At 42.2% G+C, this 27,390-nt stretch overlaps 1 protein-coding gene across 2 annotated transcripts; it reads right to left on the reverse strand.

Moving 5' to 3' along the window:
• Positions 1-1,031: 1,031 nt before the first annotated feature.
• On the reverse strand, positions 1,032-26,968 carry LOC115148883 (protein EURL homolog). Of its 2 annotated transcripts, none has more exons than XM_029691174.1 (5): positions 26,856-26,968; positions 22,358-22,485; positions 5,722-6,240; positions 4,720-4,782; positions 1,032-4,318 (listed from the first exon to the last, which is right to left on the reverse strand). In XM_029691174.1, the coding sequence occupies exons 2-5, from the start codon at positions 22,482-22,484 to the stop codon at positions 4,143-4,145; spliced, it is 885 nt and encodes a 294-aa protein (XP_029547034.1). In that variant the 5' UTR covers position 22,485; positions 26,856-26,968; the 3' UTR covers positions 1,032-4,142. The 2 variants fall into 2 exon arrangements, with proteins under 2 accessions (XP_029547034.1, XP_029547035.1); XM_029691175.1 differs by having other exon boundaries at positions 22,358-22,489.
• Positions 26,969-27,390: the final 422 nt, after the last annotated feature.

Raw genomic sequence — 27,390 nt, forward strand, 5'->3', positions numbered from 1 at the left:
GCTAAAATGGTGTCAGTTCCACATTAAATGCAACAATGTTTCACACACAAGTTATTTTCACAGAGATGGCTAACAACAGCAAGCGCGCTGCAATAAAAAAACAGTTCCACTCACCAGATGATGATCTTTTGAAAGTTAACTTCTTGTTGAAAGTTATTCTTGAAAAGGGAGAAGTTAACAAACTAGCAACAACATCCTCTTTGATAACACCTGCTGCAAACTAGCCGACAACAAAAGCCAGCTAGACTGTGGGAAAACTACTGCTCACTATTGCGCAGTGACCTGTTGACCTTCAAGAAGGCAGCAGTTTCCATACATTTTTGTAAAAATGGTCCCATTCTTTAAGTGAAAATGTGATTGGTTGATTCCACTGTCACTCCAAAATGTTGCCCTAATACAGTTGAATTGCGGATGCCTTTATCTAGCTTCTATTATGTATCTCTGCAGAGACCAGCAAAGAAAAATCCTGATTGGATTTTTTTTCCCTTCTTCAACCCTTTCCTTTACAGAAAAAACTGAAGCGATTAAATCAGAACATAATTGAAAATAATTTTGTAATTATAATAATTGTATAAATCCTTAGCCCTTCTCTGAAGGTGTAGAAGGCACATTATTAACCCAAACACAGTGGGGAACAATCATTTGTAGAATTGCTCTATTTTCCCTCATCATGCATTCTTTCACAATATAGCATGTCTAAAGAATCCTTATGCTGTTCAGAAATATGAACACAGAAATACTGGACATTTTGAACTGTTATGGTGGTGATTTGACAAAATTACAATCATGGTCTTGATTTGGACTTGCATTTTTCTGGTCTTGACAGTCTCATTTCCCCCCCCCCCCAAATCTTGACTTGATTTGCTCTGGTCTTGGATCTGTCTCGAACACAACACCAGAGGGCTCTGATTAGAGACAATTGGTAATTGACTAGATTCCATAACATGGTCTCATAAGTTGTTCTGTAGCCAACTCAATTGTTGTCATACCATGCCTACATCTACTCAGACAATATGACACCAAACAGAAAATGTATGAAAAATATTTTATTGAAATATTTTGGAAAAAATACAAAACAATTATTTTGACATTTCATATAGGCAGTCAGCTCCACAAATAAACACTTTCTACAAAGAAATCCACACAGCACAGGCATAGTTCACACATTACAAAATGTAGGATAGTTCACCCAAATTACATATTGGACAATGTATGACCGCAATCGATGCTTTGGCTAAGTTTCCCTGGCACCACTTACAAATGCTAACGTTGGAGCATTTGTGGCACAAATCCCATTCAAGTCCTGGTACCAACTTTAGCATTTTTTGCACATCATATTCAAATCATCTAAGTTACTGGGATTCACAATACATTTCAGATACCATCGAAAGAGTTGGACATGATACGTAAGAAAGCTAATATGCCAAATGCGGGAAACAGTGACAGGGAAATAAAAACAAAACATGGATTGCTGTCATACTTTACTGGGTAAGGAAAGCAATGTCATTTTGTAATTTGGTATAACTATCCCTTTAATGTATATCAGACCAAGTAAATAATGAGTCAAGTCAAATTTAGCAGAAAGGGGAAAGCAATGTAACAGGTATGTATGTACACATATCCAGATACACACACACAGCTAATGGACATTTACCCCAGACAGACACGGGTTGCTCACAGGTCTTTCCAACCTGGGAAGCAACCGTTCAGACATATCCTTTTACCAAACCTACAAACCACTCAGTGGACAAATCTGAAATGGCACCCCATCCCCTAGTATAAGTACACTATAGAATACCACAGTATGAGTCATAATACCCGTGAAGACAAGCGATCAAACAGGGAAATGTTTCAAATCGTTCTTCCACCATTCATTTTTCCCCATAGTGGATTTTTAGAAACACTAAAAATAAGGGCTGTTTCATGCAGGCTTATCTTGGTGTGATGTTTCTATAACCATGTAAATCTCTAGGACAAGGCAACTTTTAACAATATATTTGCCTGTATTTACCCCCCAAAAATGAAACGCTAAATTAGCTGCTAATGTGGCTATCATGAAGAATGGCATGATAATCTTGGTGAGACTGCAGAATCGAGGAAAAGGTAAGAATCTCTGGATTAAGTATCTAATGTTAGCTAAATGTAGTAATTCATAAATTGGCTACATTTCTTTAAAAATCAACAATTCTGTGAACTGTCTTGAGCAAGTTTTAAACTGACAATACACGTTAGCAAGGGTGTCAGCTAGAGATGACGTGCAGGAGCTTGCAGGGATTTGTAGAAACCCATCCCTTATTTTAAGTGTATCTAAAAATCAGTAACTCATGCTCAGAAGAACACACTTATTAATCCAAACAAAACCAGGATGAGACAAAGCAGAGCTAAAACCTTTTGTCTAAACCCCAAAGGGGTCAAATCTGATCTCTTATAAAGAGGGAGACTGACATTGGGAGATTCAAATACATCACAACCTGATTAGAAGTGTTTCTTTGTTCCCAAAATATACAAATTCATGTTGGGCCAATTATAGAACTATCCTAAGAGGCTCCACTTCAGTGGTAAGAACCTCTGCAGTAATTTTAAACCACCACCTGAGGGTGCCTAAACATAACAATTCATGTTCTTACTACAGCTGTTTCCCAAATGTTCATGAACAGTTCATTTGTTTGTCACTTTTTTTTCTTCCTTTTAATCACTGATCTGACCAGGCTGGATAGGTGAAACAAATCATTATTTGGGTTTTCTTTCAGCTATATTGGTTCCTTCCAATCAGTGCCCTTAAAGCAGAAGGCAATGGTTATTGTTGGACACATCCTGTTAAGATTAACGAGACTGCCGAATCCTGTTGAGTTCACATATCCATAAATTTGAACTCCACAAGGCACAGGCCTACCCCCCAGAAAACAATTTGCTAAAATTATAAATAAAATAAGTAAAAACCAAAGCACATTTGAAACCCAAAACCACAAGAGTAAAACAATATTTAAAAAATTGATTACATACATTCATAACATAAGACAGACCATGAAACCAGGGGAGAAGTGTTGAACGATTCATAACAGAGGACAATACAGCTAAACCTGTTATAGAATCACACGTTGGTCATTGAGCCACATTTCAAGTGAATTTGGTATCAGTGTATTTCTATTGCATTTCACTATTAATTCTAGTTGATCTAGCGAGGCCTATACTTGTAGGCCACAAGTAAAATAATAAATACTGACATTTGCTGCCTTGAAGAAAATAAAATACTTTGGTTTGGCGATTGGACCATATAACGCTTAGAGTCGGGCCTTCTCTGCTATCAGCATGTATTTCATGTCACTCCCTTGTTCAACTATAGGCATGACTTGTGCTCGACAGCCATAAAATACCTTACCAGTTGAAATCAAGAGAACTTAAGTTAAGACTATCAGAAAATAGCATTTGCAGCATGCCACTAACAAAAAATGTAAATACAAAACCAAAAAAACAAATTCAACCCTAATCCAAAACTGGCTAAAATCCCACCTCCACTTAGAACTAGATTGTGGGTGATGTAACAGAATCTTCAAACCTCAAGAATAGGTTTCACTGCACAGATTACAAAATAAAATCTCACTGGTCATTTAGAAACAGTTACCACAGCAACAGAATAAGTCAACCAAATATTTGCTGAGGAGCGAGGAAATGGTGTGATTAAAATAACAAAAGAAGGCTAAATGTAAATGATGAAAACCAAAAAATGAAATGAAAAGAACTTTAGCTAGATATGCAAACAAGATCTTGCTCACATCACTGAATCAAATACATTTGAAAAGGCATTCTTTAAAAAAATACTTCTGCATAGGCAACAGGTCCACCAACAGAGGGGATCAACAATCCACAGTTCCCATTTAGAAGTCGATGGATCACAAGGTCCTTCAATTTTATTGCCTTTCCTCAAGCCCTTTATTCAAGTATTGCAGTCAGAAAGCCTTAAGCATGATGAGGAGGCCAAGTCTACTCCTCACTCATCTGAGACAAACCACACCACGCAGCAAGTCTTTCACAATACAAAGGGCACTGGCTAGAGAGGCCAGCCTGTGTCTGTAGCCCTGGGAGTGAGACAGCCAGCCCCCTGAGAGAGGCAGCCAAGCCAGGTAGGTACCCCCAGACTCCCCTCACTCCACGGGGGCATTGCTGCTGGCCTTGACCCCGGACCCGGCTCGGCTGATCTGCAGCCAGGGAAGCTTGGCACAGTTCTTGAAGAGCTGCTCGATAGCGATATGACGAACGTGCAGCTCCGACGCCAGCGAGTCTTTCTCCTGTACAGCCACCGTCAGCTCCTCAAACACCTCTGTAGAGGGGGAGGCAGAGGTCAGTATAGCACAGGGTTAACACACACACACACACACACACACACAGTGGATGGCATGACAGAGATCACAGAGCAAAGCAGTATATTGCAAGCCAGGGACCACACAAAGACAATTTGTGACAAAGGAAATAAATTAAACAGATTAAGCAGAGGGGGCAGACAGCAATGACAACACAGTACCAGCAAAACATAATACCACCTCACAAAAGACAAAGACACCAGCACAGACGAGACAAAACAATAATGCAACATATTCAGTTCCTTCCATTTATAACAAGAGACATTTCAAACCCATACACTCCTATATAGATAAATGCAAAGCAATAATTCAGACATCTGGTCACAGTTACACTTTAATAGCCATCTATTGAAGTTCTTACTTTGAATCTGTAGCAGGAGCTGACCATTCAGCTGGTGGAGTTCATCCACACTCATTTTAATCACTGGAAGATAAAACACAGATTGGGTCACAAAACAAGAGCAACACAGCATGTGTGATAAAGTAAAGCAAACTTGTTCAGAACAGTCCTCTAACTAAACAACTAACGCGACCTCAGGGACTTAACACATAGCAACAACGAACTACGCAGAGCGAAGAGTCATATAGCAACACTGTCGTCATTTACAAAGGAATGGAATTCTAAGAATGGCATGAAAGAGCCACCGTCCTTGGGAGATATCCCTCCTCTCTCCCAGAGGACGTGCAGCAGGCACAAAAAACATTGGTGCTGTTACAGGGACGGGACATGGACACTGAGGTAGGAGAGAGAAAGCTTTTCTCTGGAGTGTGATGGTGTGGGGAAAGGAGGGAAAGTGGTGGTCGAGGAGGAATGTGTGAGGAGGATGCTCTACAAACTGAGTCCTTGCCTGCATCATCATTGTCTTGTGTGCCATTAATGAGTAGTAGGGGAGACGGAAGAGATAGGAGTCCATATAACAAAGATCAGAGAACAGATCAGAAGGAGGAGAGAAATGGATGCGGCGCATCCCATCTGTCTCCCTCCCACGTTTCCTCCCTCTTCAACACGCCTCCTCCTACTCAATGCCATTCATCACAGAGGCAGACACCTTCTGATCCAGCCTTGAGATGTCTCTGATGAAGGGAATGTATGCAGGGAACGCAGATCCCCTGAAGCCTCTCCAGTGATGACTGGGCTAAATAACACTGGCTATAGTCTGACTCCTCTACCCTCCTAAAATGGTGCACTCATTCCCAGAGGCTTCCTCTAGCCCCATGCTTAGGCTACATCAATACAATGTCTTTTTTTTAAGCAGAGAGCTCACTTCTGGAGAACAGAGGGGTAGAACATCTGACCACAGCCAGTGTGGTGTGTTGGGAATAGAGGAAGTCAGTGTTATTACAGTTGGTATAAAGAACTCACACTCGTCTCTGCTGTGGCCATTGTTTGAGTGCAGCAGCTGGTGGTCTCCTCCAGAACACTGGCTGTGGCGATGAAGACCCCTCCTCCCTGTGGACCCCCACAGGCCCTGCCCGCCCTCCAGTAGCCCCAGCCCCTCAGCCGAGTGGCACTCCAGCATGCCTGTGGCGTAGTCCGGCAGCCCTCCTGCCCCCGTCCCCTGGTTCCAGCATGGGGTGTAGCGAGGCACCTGTGCGTCTGACTGGGGAAGAAGTTTACGGTCTCCATTCTGGCTGTAGCAAAGGAGCTGGTGCTTGCCCCCCCGGCGGCCCGGACCTCCCTCTGAGCTGACAGAGTCTTTGTTCTGGGCGTACTGAACAATACGGCTGATCTTCTGGCTCAGGGCCAGCTTCATGCCCTCGTAGGCACTGCGGGAGACCTTGGAGCGGGACAGCTTCTGGTTGGCGATGAGGTGGTACTTCTCAAAACACTCCCGGTGACCCCGTAGGGATTTGGAGTGCAGGAGGGTGGCATGGGACACACCTGCAGCAAGCAGAGCAAGAGCGAGACACATAGTAAATCAGTTAGAGAAGACAATTAGCTACATGTTCTGTTTAGCAAAAAATACTATATGTATTTCAAGGTATTGAACTGAGGGACATATTTCTAGGAAAAAGAGGACTGTTGGCTTTGCTCTTTTTTCAAAGTCAAGCCACTGCAGATTAATGATTTCCTGCGCTAGATGCTGTTCTAGAAGGACATAAAACTATAACGGTCTTACAGTACTGACTTACCGCATTTGACAAACATTTCCTTTTTGGAATAAATCCATTGAAAGCAGCCTAAAATAGGCAGATTTAAGTATTTTGATTTCCAGGGGAATGCTGCTTATAGTGGGCTTATCTTTTGAACCATTGAGATAGCAGGGCTGGGAGATTGACCGATCTTAAAATGCACAGATATATGCTGGGCTGAACTTAAATTTTAATAGAGACCACTCTCCTATCTAAAGATTGCAGTGACTTGCCAGCACAGACTAACCTAAATGACTAGCTATCATCTTCTCAATATCTAAAAGAGCTTTTCAAAAGAAACTAGGCCATTACTGCATTTCAGGTTAACCGAATTTAACAGAGTTAAGTACCATCATTTTCAAAGATAAATTCTTTAGGCAGACCTTCCTTTTTAAGGATGTTTCTGAAATCCTTCTGAAGAATCTTATTGAGTAACTATTAAGAGAGAAGTTGCTCTGTTGTGGTGTGAGCTCTCCAGAGACTGTGAGCGTTGGGTTGAGTCATATTAGAACCTCCAGCTTCCTCAGAGGGAGAGGATCACCTGGGATTAACAACACTTCCTCAATTCGGACTGCAAGAGGCCATTTTCTCTAACGCATTTAACACACAGAGAAAATGCAGGGGAATTTACCTCAGACACCACATCCAAAGTCAAACTAACCTTGAAGTAAACCGGGGGCACTGGCAATCATGTAAACACTGAATGGAGCACACACAGTGTGTGAGTACGCGCGCAGCGTGTGTTCATTTGTGCATGTGTTGTGAGAGAGAAAGTGAGCAAACAAGCGAGCATGTTTGTACAGGCTTTGTCTTCAGCCTACATATCACGCAGACAGACGTGCTGGAGCCTTCAGCTAGGGGATTAGTCGAGGTCAAGACTGAGTACAAGGCAGTAAGACGGATGCTCTTGATAGGTAGGTTCACCTCAAACACTTCTCCAGGAAAGAGAGAAGAGGTAAAGATGGCATAGGCTGCCCGTCACAAAAAACAGAAACGCATCGAGTTGTTCAACACTGTAGGCTTTAAGATATGATCATCAGCTGACTTGCTTGTGCTAACCAACCCGTCACACAAGCACACTGTGTTTATACTAAGAACAAGCCAAATTATGCCTATACAATAAGTGTGTGTGTGTGTACCCTGAAACAGACAGCTCTGTGGTGAATTAGTCTTATAAGGAAGCTGTGAGGCTAGAAAATTCTAGAGGCTTGGAGAGCTGGTATGGGACAGTGTGTGTGTGTGTGTGTGTCCCTGGCTACTGAACTTTCCCTAAGTCCAACCTGCACACCAGTTACCACGGGCTTCATAAACCACCAAGCCAAAAGCAATGTATTAAGCCGATCAGATAATCAGGCTTCGACCACCGACTGGTTCGTCCCATCACAAAATAACACAAGCCCAACAGTCAAATCACAGGCCCAGAACCAGAGCAGTGTACCACCAGCCAAACAGAGTGGAGCTAAGCTCCCAGCCATGTGCTAAGCAGCTTAGCAGCTAGCTAGCAATACTCTCTCACACACACAATTCAGAGGTGAGTCAATGTCTTCGGCAGTGGCAGTCAACTCGTCAGAGGCATAAGCAGCAGCACGACGCTGATGAGAAATAGGCTCCAGAACACAGGCCTGTGAATCATCCTTTTGTTGGCTTTAGCACATCTCCGGTGGAAGCCGTTTACCTGGCCTTCAGAGAAATAAAGCCACAGAGCAGCCACAGAACAACCTCATCTGAGCACTGCATAAACCATCCACCATGCCCTCAGAGTCAGAGTACTGTTTGAATGGTATCGGTCTGTGTAAAAGCTAAGGGAGCATAGAAGGGACAGGAAAAAGCAAACAATCAGTGAGTAGGGTAACTCCTGTTTGAATTGAATGGTGTCAGAGTAAAAGCTAAGGGAGCATATACAGAGCAGGCAAACATTCAATGAAGAATGATGTGTCACCATGCCATGGTTAGTAGTAACTAACTATAACCAGAAACGCTACAGCTAATCCCCGGGGCTAACACGGAACCCAAACCGGCTGTGCACGTGTGCGCTATCGTGCATACATTTATTTTGTCCCTCTACACCAAACGCGATCACGACACGCAGGTTAAAATATCAAAACAAACTCTGAACCAATGACATTCATTTGGGGACAGGTCAAAAAGCATTAAGCATGTATGGCAATTTAGCTAGTTAGCTTGCATTTGCTAGCTAATTTGTCCTATTTAGCTAGCTTGCTGTTGCTAGCTAATTTGTCCTGGGATATAAACATTGAGTTGTTATTTTACCTGAAATGCACAAGGTCCTCTACTCCGACAATTAATCAACACATAAAACGGTCAACCGAATCGTTCCCAGTCATCTCTCCTCCTTCTAGGCTTTTTCATCTTTGAACTTATATGGTGATTGGCATCTACACTTTTACCACAACAACCGGCAAAACATTTAGTCTTTTTTGATTCTATAAACCAATGAGGAGATGGGAGAGGCAGGACTTGCAGCGCGATCTGCGTCAGAAATAGGAATGACTTCTATTTTAGCCCTTGGCAACGCAGACGCTCGTTGGAGCATGCGAGCAGTGTGGTGCAATAATTTAATAACATGGATTTCTAAATTTATTTTGCAACGCTCGTGCACGTGACGTGTCCGGTCAGGTCAGCATGTAAGGAAGTCGTGCTCTATCCATCTGATCTAATCCTGCTCTGTCTATTTAGCAAACACACTTTGCCACAACTCTCCAGACTGGAGGCTGGGAGGGTCAGTGAATGTGGGGGCTGTCATGGAAACCGTAGACCTAATCTTATCATATGTAATCTAAGACCAGACAGCCCGTATTTTCATGGCTCAGGCTCGCTCACTCCATCAGAACATGTTCTTTCCCTTCTCTACTATTCATCAATGCTGTCCTGGACTGGAGATAGTAGGCCACACCTCTGATTATTTCTCTAGAGGCATGGCCAGGCTTAGTTTCAGAGGATCGATAGAATATCACCATTGTAAAACTACTGTAGACCTGTAGTTGTTTACTGTACATGTCACTAACAGGCCATTTAGAACAAAAGGTGGCGGAAATTCTGTTTTCTGAAAACAACTCACGGTTCCTTATAGTGTTCTTGGCAAAATGAGTTGAATTCTATCATTATGTGGTTTAACCTACTTAGTAACACTCCCTTAGCTATAGGTAACTGCTTTTTGTGTGTGTAGGCCTACATTGGGCAAGGACATTCGATTGTTGACACAGTTTAGGAGTCATTGGGGCCGGGCTAGGAAGTTGGTAGTAAGAAATGGGGCAGGGGTCATGGTGATATCATGTCCAGATAGAACTTGACATGGCTGAAAGTGTAGCAGATGTCAACAGCTGCAGAGCTAACCCTGGAGAACAGACAGAGCTCAGTACAGTACACCAGAGAGTTAATTGGTCACACTTTGGTCCTGCCGCTGCTCTACTGAGTGGTAGATGGGGAAGAAGAAGGGCTTTTAACTGGTTGGGGAGAACCAAAACTAACCCAAGACGTTCATATAGTGGGTTAAGCAGACATCTATTACCTTTTTACGTTGCATTCATATGGGTTATAGTGTATTTAGGCAGGTCCATCTAGATAGAGCTGAACAGCATATGGTGCAAATGATTAATGTATTAGCCTAAATATTCTACTGTATTCCCAAAACATAGGCCTATTACCACAATTCATAAAAGGCATTTGGTCCAAAGCTGGAATTAGTACTGAAAGCCACAGATTACGCTTTACCACCCCAAAATAAATACGCTGAAAGCCATTCATGCTCAGTGGGGTGGTGGAATAGTGGCTCTGGACTCAGCTACGGCAAAGAGAGCATGTTTCTCAATCTCCAACTATAGAGAGAGAGGTCTAGTGCCCAAAAGCTTTAGCATGGACAGCGCCTAAGGATGTAACGATTCACCGATATGCATCGGTCCCCGTGTTCAAATGTTTAAGATATGAGTGCATTGGTCCCTGGGACCCAAAACGAACCAAATGTTGCATGCGTCAGTCAGAAAATCTGTTACACAATTCGCTGGTCCACAATTTTTTTTGTTCAAATTACTTTTTCTACCTTACGAAAATACCTAATCTTTTGTGACAACTGCATCCATTCCAGTGTTGAGCTAATTATGTTGACAGTCATTGATCTACAAGTCATTTTCAATGTCAAACAACATCAGTAGCCTAGTCAAACTGTGCGCTATGCCTATCTTCACACCCTGACCAAAGAGAGGGAGGCATATTCCTGATTTGGCACAACTGCACATCACCTTCAGCATTCAAATGTTTGTAAAATGGCTTGCGCAATATTAGGCATTATTTGTTGAGTGACAACCAATGTAATTTGCTAGGTTATTGTTATCAAATGCACTGTTGAAAATTGTCTTTTACCGGAATAAAAGTAACCTAAGCTACCACCGGAGACAACTCATCTGTCTATAGGAAGGCTACATGCTGATCAGGGCTTACATTACATTTTATTTAGATTATTGCTGAAGATGAACCTGAATAGTTTTGCTTGAAACAATCTGTATGCATGCATGTATACTACCGTTCAAAGGTTTGGGGTCACTTAAAAATGTCCTTGTTTTCCATGAAAACACACATGAAGTGAGTTGCAAAATGAATAGGAAATATAGTCAAGATGTTGACAAGGTTATAATGATTTTTAATTTAAATCATAATTGTGTCCTTCAAACTTTGCTTTCAAAGAATTCTCAATTTGCAGCAACTATATATAGCCTTGCAGACCTTTGACATTCTAGTTGTCAATTTGTTGAGGTAATCTGAAGAGATGTCACCCCATGCTTCCTGAAGCACCTCCCACATGTTGGATTGATGGGCACTTCTTACGTACCATACAGTCAAGCTGCTCCCACAACACCTCAATAGGGTTGAGATCCGGTGACTGTGGTGGCCACTCCATTAGACAGAATACCAGCTGACTGCTTCTTCCATAAATAGTTATTGCATAGTTTGGAGCTGTGCTTTGGGCCATTGTCCTGTTGTAGGAGGAAATTGGCTCCAATTAAGCACCGTCCACAGAGTATGGCATGGCATTGCAAAATGGAGTGATAGCCTTCCTTCTTCAAGATCCCTTTTAACCTGTACAAATCTCCCACTTTACCACCACCAAAGCACCCCCAGACCATCACATTGCCTCCACCATGCACTGACAGATGGTGTCAAGCACCCCTCCAGCATCTTTTCTGCGTCTCACGAATGTTCTTCTTTGAGATCCGAACACCCCAGATTCGTCTGTCCATAACACTTTTTTCCAATCTTCCTCTGTTCAGTGTCTGGGTTCTTTTGCCCATTTTAATCTTTTATTTTTACTGGCCAGTCTGAGATATGGCTTTTTCTTTACAACTCTGCCTAGAAGACCAGCATCCCAGAGTTGCCTCTTCACTGTTGACGTTGAGACTGGTGTTTTGCGGGTACTATTTAATGAAGCTGCCAGTTGAGGACGTGTGAGGCGTCTGTTTCTCAAACTAGACACTAATGTACTTGTCGTCTTACTCTGTTGTGCCCCGGGGCCTCCCACTCCTCTTTCTATTCTGGTTAGAGACAGTTTGCGCTGTTCTGCGAAGGGAGTAGTACACAGCGTTGTACGAGATTTTCAGTTTCTTGGCAACTTCTCGCATGAAATAGCCTTCATTTCTCAGAACAAGAATAAACTGACGAGTTTCAGAAGAAAGTCCTTTGTTTCTAGCCATTTTGAGCCTGTAATCGAATCCACAAATGCTGACGCTCCAGATACTCAACTAGTCTAAAGGACAGTTTTATTGCTTCTTTAATCAGAACAACAGTTTTCAGCTGTGCATAATTGCAAAAAGGTTTACTAATGATCAATTTGCCTTTTAAAATGATAAACTTGGATTAGCTAACACAACATGCCATTGGAACACAGGAGTGATGGTTGCTGATAATGGGCCTCTGTACGCCTATGTAGATATTCCATTAAAAGAATCAGCCGTTTCCAGCTACAATAGTCATTTACAACATTAACAAAGTCTACACTGTATTTCTGATCAATTTGATGTGATTTTTGCTTTTCTTTCAAAAACAACGACATTCCTAAGTGACCCCAAACTTTTGAACGGTGTGTGATATAAATATTTATTCTCATTGGCTATGTCATAAATTATTTTTAAAGATAAATATTGATACACACTAGCACTTTTAATCTCTAAAAGTGACAAATTAGTTAGTGGGCGATGGTGATTTCAAATCAAAAGTTGCTTCCCCTAACTGATAGTGTGGGGTGGTAGATTCCCAGTTTCCCTTATGGCTCAGCTAAGGTGTCTACATAGACCATAGATCTAACTCACTCACACACACACACACACACACACACACACACACACACACACACACACACACACACACACACACACACACACACACACACACACACACACACCTCATGAGCTTCATCAGCAGTAGATTTTAATTTAGAATGAAAAATGTATATGTGTGTTTATGGTACACATTTTAGTGCAATTCGTTCCTCTAATCGAACTGAATCATTTCAAACTAAAACGTATAGTTTCTGTATCGTATCGCAACCATATGTATCGAATCGTCTTGAAGGGGAAAGATGCACATCCCTAGCAGCGCCATTTAAGACTTTCATCATTTTGAAGAGGTGGTCAACTGGATGGGACTTCGTATGGGTTAAGGAAGGATCACATAACTCCTTCCAGGTCACCAGGAGGGATCAGCCTTTAACATAGGCTAATCAGAGTGGTTTGCACCTCAAGGTGAGAAGTTCAGCCACAATGAGCAGGCCGTTTTAGACCAGAGAGCAGCACAATGACCCCTAACAGCAGCACATAGCGGCAGCATCAGCTCCATCATTCCAGTGTATTAAGTCCGACTGAGCCTCTCTCATGTTGGCTCAGGTTAGAGAGTGGCGGCTCTCTCAGGTGGTTAGCCTACTCTGACTCAACAGCCGGAGGCCTGTCAGCTCCTGGGAAAAACAAACTCCAGTTGTGAAACTTATGTATTCTGACTCATAGCTGTTTAAATCTTCAGAGGATATTGAATGCGTTTAGTGCTCTTTTGAAAGAGCTCCCAGGATACCATTTACATAGAGGGATGAGCACTCACTGCTGTGGTGAATGGCACTCAGAGGTGCAAAAAACACCACTTATAAACAAAAAAACATCGCTCAAATGTCCCCTAAACTCAAATATAAAAAGGCACAATATCAGTTTGGCTTAGACAGAGACAAAACATAGGCTAGGCTATAGCCAACCACAACTACTTTAAAAACAGCCTCATCTCTCCCACAGAGGAACATCAAACTGTAGCTTGTCTGACCTGGAAGACTGTGTTGGGGGTGTGAGGGAAGGACTGCAGTAAGTCATGTTCCATTGTCTCTGCACTGTGTTAATACTCTGGGCCCCAGTGCAGCAACTAATCTCCATGAAGCATCGCCACACACAGCTGGTGCAGGAGGAAACAGAGGAGAGGAAAAACACCTAGCTAGCACTGAAGTAGCAGTGTATAAATAGCCACTACCATTACTGCTGTAGCCACTGACAGAAGCACATGGACACAAACATGCTTGAGCTTTGCTACCGGACCTGAGCTGGACGGCCCCCAACACTAGACATTGGGTTAGGGCCAGGTAGGGCATGTTCTTTCAAACGCTCTCGGATATCATTTTCAAGAATTACTAAATTGATCACATATTTGCTTCTGCCCTGCTGCGCAATGTATCTGTACAGTCATATCTGACTAAGATCATAAAAGGTAACCACAACACTGTCTGAGCTGACAGGGGAGACTTTCACAGAAAATAAATGTTTTGCGAGTTTAGAGTGACGAAAAGTAGCTAGCTAACAGCTCTCTCACGTCTTGTCATTGAGAAGCCCAAAGCGGAACCGTTGCTATGGACACTCACACACGCAGAGCGGCAGCTCAGGGAGCAGGGGACAGACAGTGACAAGCAGCTAATGGATATGGAGGAAGTTATTTCTGATTCAGCAGGGCAGGGCTGTAAATTTGTAGGAAGCAATCAGACTGGGTAGGGTAGGGCCTGAATGTCACGAGCATTAAATGTCATGCAGACCTCTAAGACCAAACATAAGCAAGCACACTCAGACATGACAGAACAGAGCTTGTTCTTCACACTGAAGGGGCCAGACAGGCTGCACAGTTCCCTCTTCCAACCTATTCAAAACAACAGACTGCTACTGCTCCTACAGGACCTGCCCTGTTGTCTGCGTGGTTTCCAGTCAATAACTCAATGACCACAACAACAAAAAAGTGTCTCTGTCAACGTCAGCCTCTTTTTTAGTTGAGTTGATATGTTGTCACTGGACCCTGACAAGTCTTCCTGCTAGCTACAGTGTGTGTGTGTGTGTGTGGAATAGAGCTTGTTAGTGCTGTATGTCGGTGCAGTGTGTTGTCTGACTCTAGCTACATGTAAGGAGTGTGCGTGTTAGCAGCTAAAAACAGACAAGCCTGAACATCTATCCTTCGTGCTACGTTAGGGGGAAGCTGTGGGTGTGGAGTTGAAAGTGGTTTGACACGCACAAACAGCCCTATAGGCCTACCCTCCAACAACAGTGCACTGCTGCGGTATACACACTGTGTAAGGGCAACATATGTCTTTTTGTTCGAGCATGTAGGCCTAGATAACATCTGCCTTGAACTATCAAGTGTATCCTAGTAGATGAGAATGTGGTGTCGCGTTGATGAATATTCAGCAGCGCTAATTCACCCATGAGTCCGAGCGAGCGAGACACTGTGGGTGTTTCTCAGAATGCATACTGCCGTGCTCCAAGCACGAAAACTGGAGCATGGGAGTGTTGGATTATGAGTCCAAATCAAAGTATGCGAAACGGCGCACAGAGGGCACTTCTCGGATGTGTTCTCCATTTGTACATATTTTGAAGCATGCATAGATGCAAGCTTCAACGGAAAGTAGTCACAGGAATATGACGCAACCCCGTAAAAGCAATGCAAATTTTCTTGAAATTAATGCTGCCGATTATTTGAGCTGAAGCGAGAAAAAAAAAAAAAACTGATTTCGGAATTAAATGTTGCCCATTCACATCTCATATGTTGCCTTACTACAAAATTTTATCTTGATACGTTAATAAATACTACCGTGTTAATGTTTGCATGTTTACCTGCCTACAATACCGACTGTAGTGTATGTAAATCATAAGCACATAATAAGTCAATAGGGCAAACTGGCTAGCTTCTAACGTTCCTGTTACTTAGCTAGCTACCCACGAAGAATTTACATCTAACCTTGCATATCATTAGTTGTAGGTCATATTCGCCTGTTAAACTATCTTGTCAGCTCGATTCACATATATCTAGCTGATAATTATGAAGTAAAATGTTTGCTTTATGTATAATCTTGTTTTGTCTTTAATGTCATTGTCCTGGCTGGAAGAAGGCTTAGTGAATCATAAGTCCATTATAAGTCAATAGGGTTAACTGGCTAGCCACAAAGAATTTGTAGCTAGCTACCTAAGTAGAATTGACATCTACCTTGCATAACATTAGTTTAACTAGCAGGGATGCAAATTTGTCAATTTTGCTGCCGACTAACTGACCCTAATTAACCGGTCAACAAGCGGTTGACGTGACCAACAGAAAATACTATCAGAGATCTGTAGAAGCGTCTCGTCATTATATGTTTCCGACCTAACAATGGGAGTCGTCCCAAGGCGGGAGGGCAGGCAACAAGCTTAGGCCCAAAATAAGCCCATAGAAACGAATTGGGCTTATTTTGAAACCTCTCGCTTCGCCTCTTACGCTCTGATATTATGTGCACACACACACACACACACACACATGAAATGTGTCATTAAGAGCTTAATGGAAACATGGAACAATAGCAAGCCGGTGGTCTTAGTCAAAAGGCTATATAGCCTATTATTGAAGATGCAACTCCTGTAATGAAGCAGCTAATAAAATGTCATTTTCAATGTGTTGTAAACAGAGCACCTAATGCGAGCAGTTCCATATGTGAGATGAAAATCTCAGAAACTTCAAAAGAGGGGGAATCTAATAGCAACAACTATGATGGGTTGCTAATATCACTAAGATTGTGTCTTTGGACAACGAAAGAATAGAACAGGAGAGAAATGCTTGTTAACCTGTTGGGGCTAGGGGGCAGTATTTGCACAACCAGATAAAAAACGTACCCGATTTAATCTGGTTACTACTCCTGCCCAGTAACTAGAATATGCATATAATTATTGGCTTTGGATAGAAAACACCCTAAAGTTTCTAAAACTGTTTGAATGGTGTCTGTGAGTATTACAGAACTCATTTGGCAGGCCAAAACCTGAGAAGATTCCTTACAGGAAGTGGCCTGTCTGACCATTTCCTGCCCTCCTTGATCATCTCTAACAAAAACAGGGGATCTCTGGCATGACGTGACACTTCCTACGGCTCCCATAGGCTCTTAGAACCCGGGAAAAATCTGAATGACTTAATTCCATTCCCAGGCTGAAACACACTAGCGCGTTTGGCAAGTGCTCTATCAGAGGGCCATCAGACTGAGGCTCGTGCATGAGGGGATAGCATGCTTTTACTTTCACTCTCTTTGTAATAAAAAACGATTTCCCGGTTGGAATATTATCGCTTTTTTACGAGAAAAATGGCATCAAAATTGATTTTAAACAGCGGTTGACACGCTTCGAAGTACGGTAATGGAATATTTAGATTTTTTAAAAACATTTTAATAATCCATTGTTATATCCAAATAGCGGCGTTTTGTTCGTGCGTTCAAGACACTATCCGAATGGTAAATAAGGGTCATGCGCCCGACGCGTTTCGTGACAAAAAAATTCTAAATATTCCATTACCGTACTTCGACAGACGTGACAGAGTCTGGAGACGCCGTGGAGAACGTTCTGCTGCCTGCAACATCCTCCAGCATGACCGGTTTGGCAGTGGGTCAGTCATGGTGTGGGGTGGCCTTTCTTTGGGGGGCCGCACAGCCCTCCATGTGCTCGCCAGAGGTAGCCTGACTGCCATTAGGTACCGAGATGAGATCCTCAGACCCCTTGTGAGACCATATGCTGGTGCGGTTGGCCCTGGGTTCCTCCTAATGCAAGACAATGCTAGACCTCATGTGGCTGGAGTGTGTCAGCAGTTCCTGCAAGAGGAAGGCATTGATGCTATGGACTGGCCTGCCCGTTCCCCAGACCTGAATCCAATTGAGCACATCTGGGACATCATGTCTCGCTCCATCCACCAACGCCACGTTGCACCACAGACTGTCCAGGAGTTGGTGGATGCTTTAGTCCAGGTCTAGGAGGAGATCCCTCAGGAGACCATCAGCCACCTCATCAGGAGCATGCCCAGGCGTTGTAGGGAGGTCATACAGGCACGTGGAGGCCACACACACTACTGAGCCTCATTTTGACTTGTTTTAAGGACATTACATCAAAGTTGGATCAGCCTGTAGTGTGGTTTTCCACTTTAATTTTGAGTGTGACTCCAAATCCAGACCTCCATGGGTTGATAAATTGGATTTCCATTGATTATTTTTGTGTGATTTTGTTGTCAGCACATTCAACTATGTAAAGAAAAAAGTATTTAATAAGATGATTTCTTTCATTCAGATCTAGGATGTGTTGTTTAAGTGTTCCCTTTATTTTTTTTGAGCAGTATATATTTTGGCTGGTATAAAAATATGAATGGCAGGAGGACCCAAAAGTTAACTATTTCTCAAATGTAATGTTTTATGCGTTCTCCACACTCTCGTCCTAACAAAAACGTACTAAACAGAACCTCCTCAGAGAGTGTACTCTGAACATGAGTGTGGAACATGCTAGTATGCATATTGAGAAACACCCTGTACTTACGCATGGCTTCCTCTACTCTGAGCAACTTGGACAGAGAGCAGTTCTTTGTTCCCTCCCAGTCTACCTTAATGAAGTCAAGCAGAATCAGATGAGCCGTGGGCATTAGCCTAGATGGGCATTTAACCTAGAAGATCAGTGAGCATGTAGCCTAGCATGGCCAGGGAGAGATTCAACAGAAAGCAGGGCCTAGTCACAGATCCCTCCCATATATCACTATTATTACTGCTGCCCCCACCCCCACGTGCCATCCTTGGCTGCCTCGTAACTACTGCTAAATGGCCAGAGGCTGCACAGGCTGTATCAAAATCTCTGCAACAATAGCCTATACAGGCTTATCTAGATACAGACACACAGTGGAGCAACAATGGTAACACTTTGTGACAGACTGGGGCATTTGCACATGATGCTCAACTCCACAATCATGCTCTTTCTGGGACTCACAATAAAGCCCTGCCGCAGTACAATAATCAATAAAAACTCCGCCTGGAACAAACAGGATATATTCCCTTTTCACAGTCAGGATATATTCCCACAGTTCCGGGATTCGATAAAGGCTTAATGCATGCAAAGCACATACAGTCAGGTCCAAAATTATTGGCACACTTAATCAAGATGAGCAAAAAAAATAAATACTACATAAAATACACATACTGAGCTACACTATATGACCAAGAGTACATGGACACCAGCTCATCGACCATCTCATTCTAAAAATCATAGGCATTAATATGGAGTTGGTCTCCCCTTTTCTGCTATAACAGCCTCCACTCTTCTGGGAAGCCTTTCCACTAGATGTTGGAACTAGAAGTTGACCGATTAAATCGGCATGGCCAATTAATTACGGACGATTTCAAGTTTTCATAACAAATCGGTAATCGGCATTTTTGGACGCCTCTACAAACAGCGTGGCAGGCTGATCACCTGTTACACAAGTGCAGCAAGGAGACAAGGTAAGTTGCTAGCTAGCATTAAACTTATCTTATAAAGAAAACAATCAATCTTCACATAATCACTAGTTAACTACACATGGTTGATGATATTACTAGGTTAACTAGCTTGTCCTGCGTTGCATATAACCAATGCGGTGGCTGTTCATTTATCATCGAATCACAGCTAACTTCGCCAAACGGGGGATGATTTAACAAAAGTGCATTCGAAAAAAGCACAATCGTTGCACGAATGTACCTATCCATAAACATCAATGCCCTTCTTAAAATCAATACACAGAAGTATATTTTTTTAAACCTGCATATTTAGTTAAAAGAAATTCATGTTAGCAGGCAATATTAACTAGGGAAATTGTGTCACTTCTCTTGCATTCATTGCATGCAGAGTCAGGGTATATGCAACAGTTTGGGCAGCTTGGCTCGTTGCGAAATAATTTTCCAGAATTTTACATAATTATGACATAACATTGAAGGTTGTGCAATGTAACAGCAATATTTAGACTTAGGGAACGGTTCCGTATTTCACTGAAAGAATAAACGTTTTGCTTTCTAAATTATAGTTTCCAGATTTGACCATATTAATAACCAACGGCTCATATTTCTGTGTGTATTATAATTAAGTCTATGATTTGATAGAGCAGTCTGACTGAGCGGTGGTAGGCGGCAGCAGGCTCGTAAGCATTCATTCAAACCTTACTGCATTTGCCAGCAGCTCTTAGCAATGCTTGCATCACAGCACTGTATGACTTCAAGCCTATCAACTCCTGAGATTAGGCTGGCAATACTAAAGTGCCTATTAGAACATCCAATAGTCAAAGGTACATGAAATACAAATAGTATAGAGAGATAGTAGACGTGTCATAATTCCTTTAATAATAACTACAACCTAAAACTTCTTAACTGGGAATATTGAAGACCTGGGAATATTGAACCACCAGCTTTCATATGTTCTCATGTTCTGAGCAAGGAACTTAAACGTTAGCTTTTTTACATGGCACATATTGCACTTTTACTTCTCCAACACTGTGTTTTTGCATTATTTAAACCAAATTGAGCATGTTCATTATTTGAGACTAAATAGATTTTATTTCTGTATTATATTAAGTTAAAATCAGTGTTCATTGTTCAATCAGTATTGTTGTAATTGTCATTATTACAAATATATTAATAATAATAATATATATTTTTAAATATATTATTTATTTTTTTTTTTTTTACGGCCGATTAATTGATATCGTCTTTTTTTGATCCTGCAATAAATCGGTATCGGCATTGAAAAATCTGAATCTGTCGACCTCTAGTTGGAACATTGCTGCGGGCACTTGCTTCCATTCATCAACAAGAGCATTAGTGAGGTCAAGCACTGATGTTGGGCGATTAGGCCTGGCTCGCAGTCGGTGTTCCAATTCATCCTAAAGGTGTTCAATGGGGTTGAGGTCATCTCGATAAACCATTTCTGTATGGACTTCGCTTTGTGGACGGGGGAATTGTCATGCTGAAACAGGAAAGGGCCTTCCCCAAACTGTTACCACAAAGTTTATGCTGTTCCGTTAAGATTCCCCCTCACTAGAACTATAAAAAACAGCCCCAGAACGTTATTCCTCCTCCACCAAACTTTACAGTTGGCACTACGCATTGGGGCAGGTAGCCTTCTCCTGGCATCCTCCAAATCCTATGACGGTGCCATGTTGAAAGTCACTGAGCTCTTCAGAAAGGCCATTCTAATGCCAGTGTTTGTCTATGGAGATTGCATGGTGGCTTGCACGATTTTATACACCTGTCAGCAATGGGTGTAGCTGAAATAGCCAAATCCACCAATTTGAAGGGGTGTCCACAGACTTTATTATATATAGTGTATATTGAATGCGCAACAAAATGGGTAAATTATTGCTCAGAGAAAGATTTTGTTTAACAAGTAATACTTTTTCTCTCAAAAACACTGAGGGTCAAAATGATTATTAACAATACCTCACCTTGCGAGGATATCCGCACTGAGCCTTTTTCTCAAATGTTTTATGAGATTGGAGAATACATCGGGAAGGATCTTAGACCATTCCTCCATACAAAATCTTACAGATCCTTGATATCCTTAGTCTGCGCTTATGGACTGCCCTTTCAATTCATTCCACAGGTTTTCAATGGGATTTGAGTCGGGAGACAGACGGCCATTGCAAAATGTTGATTTTGTGGTCAATCAAATTTTTTTAATCTGGATTTTGATGTGTGCTTATCGTCTTGCCAGAAGATCCTCTTGTTGCCAAGTTTCAGCCTCCTGGTAGAGCCAACCAGGTTTTTGGCAAAAATGTCTCAGTACTTGGTAAAGTTTATGATGCTGTTGACTTTAACAACCAGTGGAAGCAAGATCGCCCCATAACATCAAAGATCCATAACCATATTTTACAGAAGGTATGGGGTCTTTCCTGCTTATGCATCCTTCTTTCGATGCAAAACCCACCACTGGTGTGCGTGGCCGCCAAAGAGCTTTGTTTTAAAATGTAAAACGCCTGGGGCCTCATTAATGCTACATACGCACAAAATATGCGTGCGACAGTTGTCGCAAAAGTTGGCATTTATAAAAACTGAACTTGAGAATGTGCTTATCCTCCTGGAAACTTGAGACCACGCGTAGGCCTACACACAGTTTCTAGTGGTTCAAGTACTGCCCTGCAAGAATGCAGAAGTAGCCAGTAAAAAAAATACGAAACCATTTCAAGTTTTGCCCCTCAGTAACTTTCTCACTCATCCTTATTCATGATTCATGAAGGCATTGCGTGCTAGGAATATGGGTCCAAATACTCAACTTTTGACTACTTTATTTACAAGAATATTTAGGAGTGTCAATTTTGACCAGTACCTTTGAGAAAAATAAATAAATTACTTGTTAAACTAAAACTATTGTAATAGTATAAAATAATTACCCCATTTGCACATACAATATAGCTCAGTATTTTAATTACTTATTTTATACAGTCAATATTGCTCATCATTATCAAGGGTGTCAATTTCAGACCCCACTGTATATTGACCACTTTGTTTGATCTTCATTCCCACTTGCTAAACAAGCCCTGGGGACTGGCGCCTCTCTCACCTTCGATGCTAAGCTCAAAGCAGACATGGCAGAAGGACATGGTCCCCGTGTCGGTCTCCAGCTTGCAGACACCGCAGATGTTGTCATCGTTTAGGTCGATGTTGACAAACTGCTCCGCTTTGTCCATACTGCCTCAAAAGGGAAAAACAAACAGAGACAAGAGCACATGGCAGGACATGAGGCATGAAGGGCTTACACAACATCCAACATTTGTTTTGACATTTAGAAGTCAAGAGTCCTTCATTCTTGAACAGAATCTCTTTCAAACTAACGTCTTGGCTTGTATTAGTTAGATGGAAAAATAACACGTTAGTGGCTCATCACGAGAATATCATTACTATGCTGATAGTAGCGAGAGTTATGGTTTGCTCAAGGCAGTGCCCTGTAAGCATTATGCCTAATGAAATATCAAGACATTGAAGAAGATAGGAATCACATTTTCTGAGAGGAGAGCTTTTTGCTGATTTTCAGGTGACAACAGGATGAAACAACTTTTAGAACGCGTATGAAAAAGTCATAGGTGTACTGCCATGTAAACGAGGACCCAACAGTGATCTCACAGAGAAAGAAAATAGTGTGTCTGGTGACCCATGTAAATGGTAAATTAGCTTACCCCGGCTTTCATAAGGTGACCATTCCAGAATGTGATAACCAAGGGGGTTATTCATTACAATGTGAATATAATTATGTTAGTGTTTGTTCCAGGACACTTGTCTTCCCTGCGTTTATCTAAGGATTACAGAACGAAACTGCAAAATTAGATTAAAATGAATAAGCAGGGGCACATATTTTAGGTTTCCATTCTTCTTTCACACCGTTCCTAAATATTATCAGCATCATTTGACATTTGAAAACGACTCCTGGTAAAAAGTGAAAATGTGTATGTAATAGGACTGAGAATTGCCAGGGACCTTACGAAACGATATTGTAACAATACTTTAATTGCCAATACGATACGCATTGCAATCCTTACGATTCTATAAGCAATTGCGATTCGACAGATTTTATTGCAATTCAATGTTCCAAACATATTGCTCACCATATGTCTCCTGCAGAGGGACAAGAGAGGGCCATGAAAAAGTATCAGTAGCTAGGTTTCCATCCAATTGGGAACAGATTTATCTGAATATTCTACACTGAACAAAAATAAAAACACAACATGCAACAATTTCAAAGATTTGACTGAGTTAAAGTTCATAAGGAAATCAGTTAATTTAAATAAATTAATTAATCTATGGATTTCACGTCTTGGAATACAGATATGCATCTGTTGGTCACAGATACCTTAAAGAAAAGATAGGGGCGTGGATCAGAAAACCAATCAGTATCTGGTGTGACCACCATTTATTTGCCTCATGGAGTGCGACACACCGTTGCAGAGTTGATCAAGCTGTTGATTGTGGCCTGTGGAATGTTGTCCCACTCCTCCACAATGGCTGTGCGAAGTTACTAGATATTGGCGGGAACTGGAACACGCTGACGTACACGTCGATTCAGAGCATCCCAAACATGCTCAATGGGTGACATGTCTAGTGAGTATGCAGGCCATGAAAGAACTAGGACATTTTCAGCTTGAAGGAATTGTGTACAGATCTTTTTGCGACATGGGGCTGTGCATTATACTGAAACATGAGGTGATAGCGTTGGACGAATGGCACGACAATGGGACTCTAGCACACTTCTCCAGCGTAGGTGAGCATTTGACCACTGAAGTCGCTTACGACACTTAACTGCAGTCATGTCAAGACCCTGGTAAGGACGACGAGCACACTGAGGAGCTTCCCTGAGATGGTTTCTGACAGTTTGTGCAGAAATTTGTTATTTGTGCAAACAAACAGATTTATCAGCTGTTCGGGTGGCTGGTGAGGAAGCCACAGGTGAAGACGCAGAATGTGGATGTCCTGGGTTGGCATGGTTACATGTGGTCTGCGGTTGTTAGGCCTGTTGGACGTACTGCCAAACTCTCAAAAACAACGGAGACGGCTTATGGTAGAGAAATTAACATAAAATTCTCTGGCAACAGCTCCGGTGGACCTTGGGAAACAGGGAAAAATAGAAATTGGCCTATAACAGTTAGAATCAGCTTGATCTCCCCCTTTAAATAAAGGATGCACTGTGGCTGCCTTCCAAGCAACGGGAACCTCCCCAGAGAGGAAAGACAGGTTAAAAATGTCAGAGATAGGCTCAGCAATGATAGGGGCTGCAACCTTAAAGGATCTAAACCATCTGACCCAGATGTTAATTTGGGGTCAAGCTTAAGGAGCTCCTTCAGCACCTCGGACTCAGTGACTGCCTGCAGGGAGAAACTGAGCGGGGCAAGGGGAAAAGAGTGAGGAGCACTGGGGCTAGTCGCATTAGAAGGGCTGGGAGATGAGGAAACGTTGGACAGGCAAGGAGGCATGGCTGTGCCCGGTCACTATGTGGCATTACTTATTTTAGAGCAAATTGTTGCCGTCATATGAAACCCAAAACATGTGGGATCTTGTCATGCCACCTGTACTAAAAGTGAACATAAAACACAGACCCCATCCCATTACTGAGTGACTTCCCCAAATGAAGCCCTCCTTGATTAACTAACATAGCTTAGGGTGACTAGACATAAAACCTAAACTATGCATCTATAGATTTTCTGCATGTAAACAACGACTAAATAACACTTAACTGTCACGTTAGTGGGTGGGTGGGACTAAAGGATGATAGGCTAAACAATGCTATATAAAACAATACAATCTCACCCATCATTATAGACCCCAATTTCTGATCTTCTGATGGATAAGACAGACATCGGCAGGAAATTCAACCATCCCTGGACAATATTTGGCCACTTAGTCGGCTGACATAGCAGTTCTGTATACTCAGCCAGGGAGCTTGAATGAAAAGAAAAGTTCAGCCTCTTTTGGGGTATCAAACGTGCGCGTTGATTCCTCGGTCTGGGAAGAGGAATCCATATCGGATGTTGGCCGCCCTGCATTTCTTGTGCAACTCATCATCCTCTTTCCGTTGGTTTATCACCGCCAAAGATCTGGATAGAAAGACACCCTGGCTCCGTTGTAGTTAAGGGGGAACTTTGGCCTCGTGATCAACTGTCATTTGCTCGACCTCATGCACCCTGCACTTCGGGCTCCCGAGTGGCACAGGGGTCTAAGGCACTTTATCTCAGGGCTGGAGGCGTCACTACAGACCCTGGTTTGATTCCAGGCTGTATCACAACCGGCCGTGACTGGGAGTCCCAACTAAGAATTTTTTCTAGTTAAATAAAAACTTTTTTTTTGATTGCCTTCACAGTTTCAGTCAAAGTCCCAAGACTCGTTGAGATATCAGCCAACCTTGTGTCCACCTTCTCGCTTAGCGAGTTTATAGCGGCTAGTAGGTCAATCGGAGTGGGTTCTGTGGGGAGCAAGTATCTTCAGCTAACTCCTCGTGTGTCAGCGATGTTGACATCGGTTTGTGGTCTGTCTCGTCCAAATTATCTTGTTTAACGCCCCCTTTTTGGTGCCTTTTCCTTTAGTCAGACAATGATTTGAAATCATAGGCCGTGAGAGATTAAGATAAATATGAATGTTTCAATTTTGCAGAGCTCTAACAAAACACGTCTATTCCATAGCACACTCTAGTGCCCCTAAAAATAAGTATTTTCAACTTTCATCCAGAACCTAATATGAACCAATTTCAACATCTGGAAAAGATGCATTTTCAATGTCATGGAAAATGTGCATTTTAAACATACCTTTTTACCTTTCATTCAGAACCTACATTTAACCCAACATCTGGAAAACAGGTATTTTTTACCTATATCAAATCAAATCTTATTGGTCACATTGGGTGGCCTAGTGGTTAGAGCATTGGACTAGTAACCGAAAGGTTGCAAGTTCGAATCTGTCGTTGTGCCCCTGAACAAGGCAGTTAACCCACTGTTCCTAGGCCGTCATTGACTTGCCTAGTTAAATAAAGGTTAAAAAAAATAAACATTCACGGGTGTAGCGAAATGCTTCTACTATATTATCGCCTAGGGCAGTAGAAAGGCAAGGACCGGCCCTGCATGGAGATATGACTGTGTTGGAGCACTAACCCTATAAAGACTCCTTCATCCAATGACATGTGTAACGTACTGTTATTGAGTCCTGATCAAGAGCTAGCTAGCTCCCAAACTAACCATCTAGCTAGCTAGCCCTATATAGTACGGGCGGCGTCCGTTATAGTGCTAGCTAGATACCAACACATTGAACTAGTTAGGTAGTTAGCTGAGTGAATGGCTAACCAGCTAGCTACTGTAGACGACTTAGCTTGCTGCTAGCAAAACCTTGTTATGATACTTGCTCCTGCCAGTACTGACTAGCCGTGCTAGCCAACATAGATAACGTTAACTGAATCGTGACCCATTATCTGGTCGTCAAGATGAATAATGTCCAGCAGGAGCCAAACAAAATGATAGTAGCGATTAAACGTGGCAATGTAATACGATGTAGCTAACTATTTATTCTGTCTAACGGCCATTTACCTTGTAATCCTTTGTCAAATCTTCAGGGGAATTCGCGGGTATTTGGATTCCCTTCACCTCAGTCCTTGAGCGCCTGTAGGGCAGTAAAGTGTTGTTGACGGTAGCTCGCAGAACAGCGCATTACTTTCAGCGGAAGGGAAACCCCCCACCTTTTCGGAACGAACTACTTATACATCAGCGGGTGGGTTATTATATCAATATAGATTAAATGCAAATCGTTCTGCATATATAATACATTACACACTTTTGAAAGAAAGGAACAATTTTATGTCGATGTATTATCTAGGATCATCATTATTCGAGCTCTATATTAGTCTTTTCAAATGCATTCCTCATAATTTAACCCCTTTAGACTTGGTATATTTCGTCAACAGAATAGAGGAAAATTGTTCGAACAATAGCTACATGTATGACCTAATATGATTACATAGGGGAAATGTTTACACTATAATTTGGTATTAAGATTTTAATAACGAAGAGAGCGAAATATGAGAAGAGAAACTGATCTATCAACGACCGGACTATCCAACACCCC

The sequence above is a fragment of the Salmo trutta genome, chromosome 15 (assembly GCF_901001165.1).
Source record: "Salmo trutta chromosome 15, fSalTru1.1, whole genome shotgun sequence".
Lineage (NCBI taxonomy): Eukaryota > Metazoa > Chordata > Actinopteri > Salmoniformes > Salmonidae > Salmo > Salmo trutta.

Bases quoted from the DNA above. Each gene is read 5' to 3' on its own strand.
- LOC115148883 (XM_029691174.1), bottom strand. From the start codon at position 22,484: ATGGACAAAGCGGAGCAGTTTGTCAACATCGACCTAAACGATGACAAC. The intron at 4,783-5,721 runs GTGAGTTCTTTA...TTTATCTTCCAG, and splicing joins TGGCCACAGCAGAGACGAGT to TGATTAAAATGAGTGTGGAT. The intron at 4,319-4,719 runs GTAAGAACTTCA...CCCCCTCTACAG, and splicing joins GCTCCTGCTACAGATTCAAA to AGGTGTTTGAGGAGCTGACG.